At 33.2% G+C, this 8948-nt stretch overlaps 1 protein-coding gene across 1 annotated transcript; it reads right to left on the bottom strand.

The window, feature by feature from the left end:
* Window positions 1-4395: 4395 nt before the first annotated feature.
* On the bottom strand, window positions 4396-7537 carry LOC133202478 (peroxynitrite isomerase THAP4-like). Its single transcript, XM_061338319.1, has 6 exons — window positions 7487-7537; window positions 6153-6203; window positions 5530-5680; window positions 5272-5381; window positions 4920-5023; window positions 4396-4573 (listed from the first exon to the last, which is right to left on the bottom strand). The coding sequence occupies exons 2-6, from the start codon at window positions 6166-6168 to the stop codon at window positions 4463-4465; spliced, it is 492 nt and encodes a 163-aa protein (XP_061194303.1). The 5' UTR covers window positions 6169-6203; window positions 7487-7537; the 3' UTR covers window positions 4396-4462.
* Window positions 7538-8948: the final 1411 nt, after the last annotated feature.

The raw sequence follows: 8948 nt of genomic DNA, 5'->3' as shown, positions 1-8948 counted from the left end.
TTTTGCCCATATATTTCTGCGAGGCAGAAATCCTGTGTAAATCGTATATTTTTTGGAAAAGGTTTTAAAAAGAACAAGGTTCACTTAGGGCCTTTTTTGGCCCTGTGAATTTCTGAAAATCTGAAACTGCTTAGTTTAAGTTCACAATGCATTAAATTTCATTTAGACATTTGGCGATTGCGAATCTACCAAAAATGACGTAATTTTCTGGCTAGTCAATGCATTATGACGTCATGAAATGCGTCATTTTCCTCAAATCCTGAACAATTCTACAAAAGCAGCCAATTTTTAAGCTTTTTTTCGATATTTAGTATAGAGCGCAATCTCTGATCTAAAATATGCAATTATTTACTGAAAGAACCGTTTCTGGGGATTACAAATCATGTTTTATTTTTTAGATCAGAGGGTGCGCTCATATTATTTTTCTTCTCTGAAAGTACTTAAATATACCTGTTTTCCTTAAAATTCAAGAACATTGCAATTCCATAAAGCTTGTTTTCCAAGACCTGGACTTTAAGGAGAAAAATTTTAATAGGAAATGAAAGCACTAAGTCTCTACTTTATCTTGATGTTTAAAATGGAACATAAGGTGTTCGTCAATAAATTAGTATATCTACAGGGCCATTATCTGCACAAAGTGAACCTAGCTCTTTGCAGTGATATGTTTTTGAAGTATATAAAATATGAATATATAATCCAAATCACTGGCAGATCCAGGAATTTCATAACGGGGGGGGGGGGGGGGGGGGGGGTTGCAGTAAAAGGCAGGGTCGGGGATTGCAATGAAGCCCCCGCCCCCGCAGTTGGTCCAGGTTAAAGCCCTGGTGGGGGTCTAACGAATTCTTACAAATAATAGGTGTTTTTCCCTTGATTTTAGGATTATGGACATATAAGTTCTACATACAAACAAGATGTGTTTGTGAAACACTGATGCCCCCGTATGGCAGCTTGTGGCGAAGGTTAAAGTTTCTCAAATGCAAGTCAAAGTCCATCTTGTCACAAGTGATACACATAATCCTGAAATGTGAAAGCCTTAGAAGCAAATGGTCAAATGTTATGGACAAGGTTAATTTTTTTTATAAAGTAGGTCAAAAAACTCCAAGGACATGGTCAATGCCAAAATTGTTGGAATCCAAAGGAAGGTCTTGTCACAAGAAATATACATGTGAAGTATGAAAACCCTAACACCAACTGTTCAAAAGTTATGGCCAAGGTTAATTTTTTTCCAACAGTAGGTCAAACTCCAAGGTCAAGGTCAAAGGGTCAAAGTTATTGGTGTCCAAAGAAAGGTCTTGTCACAAGGAATACACATGTGAAGTATGAAAATCCTAGCACTAATTGTTCAAAAGTTATGGCCAAGGTTAGGTTTTTCAAAATTTAAGTAGGTCAAACTCCAAGGTCAATGTCAAAAGGTCAAACTTTTTGGTATCCAAAGGAAGGTCATGTCACAAGGATTACATATGTGAAGTATAAAAGCCTTAGCACTAATCGTTCAAAAGTTAAGGCCAAGTTTGAAGTTTTGCAAAAGTAGGTCAAACTCCAAGGTCAAAGGGTCAAAGTTGCTGGTATCCAAAGAAAGGTCTTGTCACAAGGATTACATATGTGAAAGCCCTAGCACCAACCATTCAAAAGTTATGGCCAAGTTTAAAGTTTTGCAAAAGTAGGTCAAACTCCAAGGTCAAAGGGTCAAAGTTTTTGGTATCCAAAGGAAGGTCTTGTCACAAGGATTACACATGTGAAGTAAAAAATTCCTAGCTCTAACTGTTCAAATGTTATGGCCAAGGTTAGGTTTGTTCAAAATTTAAGTAGGTCAAACTCCAAGGTCAAGGTCAAAAGGTATCCAAAGGAAGGTCATTTCACAAGGATTACATATGTGAAGTATGAAAGCCTTAGCACTAACGGTTCAAAAGTTATGGCCATGGTTAAAGTTTTGCAAAAGTAGGATAAACTCCAAGGTCAAGGTCAAAGGATCAAAGTTGTTGGTATCCAAAAAAAGGTCTTGTCACAAGGATTACACATGTGAACTATAAAAGCCCTAGCATCAACTATTCAAAAGTTATGGCCAAAGTTAAAGTTCTGCAAAAGTAGGTTAAACTCCAAGGTCAAGGTCAAAGGATCAAAGTTGTTGGTATCCAAAGGAAGGTCTTGTCACAAGAATTACACATGTGAAGTATGAAAATCCTAGCCCTAACTGTTCAAAAGTTATGGCCAAGGTTAGGTTTTTAAAAAATTAAGCAGGTCAAAATTACCAAAAGTGGGTCAAACTCCGAGGTCAAGGTCAAATTTTATAGTACCCAAAGAAAGGTCTTGTCACAAGGAATAAACATGTGAAATATGAAAGCCATAACTCCAACCAATCAAAAGTTATGGGCAAGGTTAAAGTTTTTGCAGACAAACAGACAGGTAGACAGACGGACAGACAGGGCAAAAACTATATGCCCCCGAATCTTCGATTACGAGGGCATAAAAATTCAAACTGCAAGTGCAATAAAAAAAAGTTTACTCGTCCTGATATTTATCACTTATGGTCCTCCGTAGAAAATCTTGCATGATTCAAATTTCCAAGGAATGCGAGCAGTAGAGGCAATATTTTGAAGCAAATATATCGAGATGTTTAACATTGGGTTGACATGCTTCCGGATTTTCCTTTTACGGTAGTAAAAACGTTAACAGATGGAACAGAATGTTATAATTATGAATCTCGGGCTTCCGGGATGTAGATAGGCGCTCTGCCTCTGGCGAGATGATCTCTCTACAGGGGAATCGTTCCCAACCTGTTAAACGGTAATTAAAAGTGTCTACTAGACCTGTGTGGGTTTTTCTAATAATAAGAATATTTTTGAAATTGATAAATTTAGTCTTCATTCAATTAAGTATCAAAATATCGAAAATATATAGACTTACCACGTTATTCAGATGCAAATACACAAGGAAAGGTTACGACTTGCGTCTTAAAATTTGGGTTAGCAACACAGAAATGAATAATGTATCATAATTTTGTGACCAGTAAGAAGACATCGTCGGTAACCCAGGGGTGATTCACATCGATTCTCTCTATCATCAGGTAGCTTGCGCTTGTGGACTCAAAACGATGGTAAGGAGATAAATACTTCCCTTTCACGTGATTTTAATTTGGGTCTGTAAGTCTCATATCACATGACTCACGAGATGACTTCCGGGTACATCACATGGCCCATTCGGCAAACCTCGGCTGATTCCGTCGCCTTCATCAAACCTCGGCTAGATCAGGGCCCTGTTTTACAAAAGAAGTTACGACTAAGACCAAAAACTTTAGTTCATTGTAAAATTTTGCAAAATTAATGATTCTGTTCAAATTTGCTAGCGTAAAAATATCTTTCAACATGCCTTTTAAAAAGATTAAAACCATTTTAAATTTAGTGTAAATTAGAAAGTTATGAGCAGAATTAAATTTTGATCTTAGTCGTAAGTTCTTTTGTAAAACGGGCGCGGAGTGCCGAGTGACACATGGACTTGTGTATTGGACCATAGTGCTTGTCTTGCGGATTTTTAAATGTAAAATAAATTAAAAAAATTTTTAATCTACTTTAAATACACTTAAAAGTTGTTAAAATAAAGATTCTGACACTCTTAGTCAAAAAAAAAAAAAAGACGTACCATACATAAACTCCACAAGGGACGAAAGCTCTCTTCTTGGAAAAAATACCCCCACCCACTTCAGCGCTTATTTCTGGACTCTAAAGCATTAATTTATTTCGTTGTCATGGTTCTGTCCCCTACAGTGATGATTTTCCTAAATGTTGATGAGTCTGGTCAGTTGTCAACATGCGTTTAATCAACAGAAAACGGATACAATTTCTTCGATTTGGGGCTCATTTTTCTAAATATCTGAATTATTTTTCTTCAAAATTTTATGGAATGTTGCTTTTCATTTTTAATCCAAACATGATATCTGCATGGAGACATTGTACGTATATAGTCCAGTATTGGAAGTATTGGTAATTTGGTACAGTCTACTCTGTATATGTAGCTAAAAAATTAAGGAATATATACATCAATTTATTATTTTTTTTAAATTAACAGAAACATACATCTGGAAAAAGGTATAGGTAACACGCTTCTTTGGTAAGAAATAATAATTGGAAGAAAAAAAATTAATATGCGCTCTTTAATGAAGAAAAGGTTTTTTTTTTCACAGAGAGAATGTAATACATGTACGTATAGTATTTGTATTTCCAGGTTACAATATTACATGTAGTTAATTTAGTGCATGATGAACAATTCAAAATGTAAATAAAAAGATATATATATATATATATATATATATATATATATATATATATATATATATATATATATATATATATATATATATATATATATATATATATATATATATATATATATATTGTAATTTTCTGATTTATAGATGTGAAAGTTTTTTTTTACATGGATAAATGATTTTCAGTTGAGGATAAGGGAATTAAACTTTATGGTACGTTGTTCTAAGATGCTCTGTTAAAGGACCAGCATCTGTTTCCATGGTGAAAACCTGGTATAACGTGTCCTCTTCACGTTTGAAATTCCTCTTTATCTATAAAAATAAATTTTAATAATAAAGTTTTAAAACTATTTGAAAAGTTGACATATCAACTGATAAATCAATACGAATCTGAATTTTTTTTTTATGAACTGCAAATTACTCGTCTTAAGTTTTTAGGCATTAAAACTACACCTAAAATCATAATATTTATCTTCACATTTATTAATCCACCACACATGACCATAAATATTTACGTTGTTTATGGAAAGGCTGACCTTGAAATCTCTTCTTGAAATAAACATTGACATTTCAGATACATTTTCACTGCAATAAAATCTATATAATTATATCTTTACAATTAAAAAAACAACTTATTTATTCAATTTTTTGAAGATACCTTTATCATTTTGCAGCCATCGAAAAATATCTTCCTTCGAATATCATTTGACTCCAATTCAATGGTCTGTCCTTCAACAGTTCCCTCTTGAATTTCACTGATAGCTATATTCAGATATAATGAAAAAAATTCTTTATGGAATATTATGAACAAAGAATTGCATAATTTAAACCAGCATAAGTTATCATAAGTTATAAATGTGAAGGAAAAGTTATTCTTTCTTAAATGTGTGTTTCTTATTCCTCTTAAGTGTGTATGAAAAAAATCTTTCATTCAAGTGTTTAAAATAAAGTGAATCAATAACATTCTAGATAAATTCAAAATCTCTTCCTTTTGGAATGCATATACTCACCATTATTATGGGCAGCTATCCAAGCTAGTTCGTTTGTACCTGGTTTGATTTTAAGAAATCCTATTTCTCTGTGATGTGGCCTGTTAGTTTTCTTATTGATGGAGTAAAGGCTTCAAGAACACAGAAAATACATTAATTTGATTGGTTAACAGCCTGCCAAAAGCCACCAAATGGGAATCGAGATTTTTAATCCAATTATTTCATTTTGTCATTGTATACTTTTTAAAAAGACAATGGAAAGTAATCAGACAAACAAACCTAAATTGAAGCATTGGCTGACCAACATGAAAGAATTCTATTTCATCCGTATATTCAAACGGCCCACTGACTGGACAAGTGCCCTTTCCCTCGCCTTTCCATTTTCCTATCAACCACTCTAAAGGCTCTAGAGCTTTATGCATGGGGGAGTCTGAAAATATATTAAGAATATATTATATGCATTCAAATAACATAAGATTATAGTTTTTATTACCTGCTAATTCTCTCTATAAGACATTAATAATTAAACATTTTCTTAATCCATTCACTTGTTGCATTTCTTGATTTTAAGAAGTAATCAATCATGTTATGATAAATTATTTTAGCACATTGGTTTGATTAATTAGATGTGCCCTAAATTATTTTGATAACTGTTTAAAATTTGAGATATCTTTTTATACTGTAGATCACAAAATTTTCGCGACATCTTATTTTCGCGAGATAGGTATTTGGTATTTTTAAGCGAATGCTGGTTATTGCTCTCTCTCTCTCTCTCTCTCTCTCTCTCTCTCTCTCTCTAAAATCGTTATTATGCGTTATTACGCGAAAATAAAGTTATCGCAAATAAAAGGTGATTTCAAGTATCCAAAATAATTTACAATCAACCATAAATCTGAAATTACCTCTAAAATCTGTCATCTCTCCTTTTCTCTTTGAAGAATTACTTTTTCTTTCTGAAATAAACTTTAAACAAGATAAAAGCCAGATTACAAAATTTACAAACGCACTACTGAAACATATTACAGATTTAAATATTTGTATATTCCTTTTTAAAACAATCATATTTTTTCATCTAGCACTAGTCTTGATGAAATGTTTCGTTATTTTCTGAATACTGTGTTATGTATTTATTAATAATACATAGTGATACAATTCTGGTTATCTTGATAATCATATTTATTATTCAGGTCATTGCAGTACTGTTGTCAACTTGCATACTAAATGGTTACATTAATTTCCTTTTAATATTTTTCTCCTTTTAAATTCAAATACACGTACTTCTGTTTTGGAGTGACACAATCATGTGTTCCTTACATCATACGTAATTTTTATGCCAAGTAAAATTTATTCGGAGTGCCATTTAACTTCAAGACGTTTGAAACCTTTCAAATCAATGTGAATAAAATATTTGTTTTCTGTTGTGCTTTTGTATCATATTTTTCAAAAGGGAATATTTATATGCACAAGATTACTATTTACATTTGCAATAACTCTGTTTTTCAAGTTCTTTTTAATAGCAGTGGGTATCAGATATCTAACGACGTACCGATAAAGTAGGATCATTATTAAGAGTCAACGTCAATTAGGTCAGTAAAAATAGCACACTGGGTGTTTTGCGAAAAACAATTTCAATTTTTTGTTTTTGTTTTTGAGTGACAAAATGTTTAGTCAAGGAATAAAAAGGAAAGTATAAATGTTACGCTTGAGCTTGCATATTTTAAAGTAGTACTTATGGTTATTGGCCAAAGTCTGCGTATTAGTCCCCTGGCTACATGTAAAACGGAAGGGGACTAAACGTTTCTTTTCTGCCTGTCCGTCTGTCTGTCTGTCAGTAAGTCTTACACACTTTGTTTTCTGTACATTTTTCTATGCGCTTGCAGATATTTGGCCGATTTCTGTTAGTTCGATGAGAAACAGATCAAGTTTACTTTTAGTTTCACAGCAATGAACTTAGACGGAATAACAGCAAATTTGGACTTAGAGTATTTAAATTTTTTTTAAACAATTCCCTGTTTTCCTCCGTATTCTTGAAAAGGGACGGACAATGCGCCTTGCAATTTGAATGAAAACATACAGTATATTCTACAAACTCTAGCACAAGTACTACTCTTGAATAGAACTCAATGAGGATCGATACAGTGCATGGCAGAACAGATCAGATACTAATTTATGCTATAATTTTCTGAAGCTCTGACAAACAGCCTGCAATAATAATGAGATACTGGAGCTGACATACCTATTTTGGGGTTTCTTCCTCCTTGTATGCTCTCAAAAAGAATTTCGTATTGCGCGTCTGGTCTGTGTGATATATATACGGAATACCAGTCTAACACTTAATTCAAAGAAATAATTTTTGGGGTAAAAAAAAATATCATGAAAATAAAACGAAGAACAAACGAAAAGGAATGGAATGGAATCCAGAAAAAATATGTCAGTGCCCAGTCTATTGTTTGATTGTTGTATTTTTAAAATAATTCAAATTTCAGCTTTACATTTTCATACCAAACGATTACTGTATACAGGGTTATTTTCGCCCTTTCATACTTGCAAACAATTTCGCCCCGTTTTAATTTCGCCCAATCACAGATTCACCCACTTGTGTCTAGGGCGAAAGGGGCGAAAATAAAACGAGGGCGAAAATTTCCCTGTATCATACAATATCTCATGAGTCTACTCCCCATCTAAGAGTGTGTGCCCTCTCTAATGCAAAATACTGAATCTTACCTGTAAAAATCAATTATTTTACAGAAAACTTAGATAATTAGATAAATAAATGTGTTTTTTTTTCTTTTCTCTTATAAATTGTCATCTTAATCTTTTCAAGAATACTAATTTAAACTGATGAGCTTAATCATTAACAATTACAGCGAGAAAATTTATTCTTATCGTGCTAAATCTACATTGATTGAAAGGAAATTGCTAAGTTGAAAGTTGAACTTGATCTGAAAATTGGCTACAAGTGGTGTATATATAGCAAAACTCTGGTGGAGTTCAATTGCAAATTACATGAAACATTCTGACATATTCAAATGGACCACTATTAAACATTCTTGCCAGAACTGGCCGTTGAAAATGTATTTGTCCAAAGGAGGGTACAGCATTTTTTAGTAGTAGATAATGGACTTTAAGATCAGACCGGAGGAAGCTAACAGTCCCCCCCCCCCCCTCCGTTCCTTCAGGCCTAATGATTATGCATATGATGCCCAAGGACCATTAATTTCACAACTTTGGGAGGGATCTAAGGCAGGCAACAGATTTCTAGCTACATGCATGTTCATGATTTTCTAATAGATGTATTTTTATGGCCCATGGGCTAGGAATTTCACAATTCTGGTAAAGGACTATCTCCGCATTATATATATATATATATAAATAAGCAGCACTTAAGTGGTTTTGGTCCCAAACCTCAAATTCCAAGGGGCCTGTGGTCGAAAACGTTTTGTTCTTCTTTATTTATAAATGCTTTATACCAAATTTAAAAATTTGCTAGTTTATGACGACGAACGACAGGCGACGACGGACCGGAAAGGATAACAATATGTCATCCGAGTGTCCCAGGTAACCTAAAAATTTATAACTTTTTATTTAACTGTGAAAACTTGATTTATTACCAAGAACTCTACACTTCCGTGTTGTTACAATTACACTCCGCCATACTATTCATCTACGCATTATGTTCTAAACTTAATTTCAAGGAT

This window comes from Saccostrea echinata, unplaced genomic scaffold, assembly GCF_033153115.1.
Source record: "Saccostrea echinata isolate AGI-Se365-2 ecotype Australia unplaced genomic scaffold, CSIRO_AGI_Sech_v1 ptg000047l, whole genome shotgun sequence".
Taxonomy (NCBI): Eukaryota; Metazoa; Mollusca; class Bivalvia; order Ostreida; family Ostreidae; genus Saccostrea; species Saccostrea echinata.
This window is presented reverse-complemented; position numbering and strand designations above follow the sequence as displayed.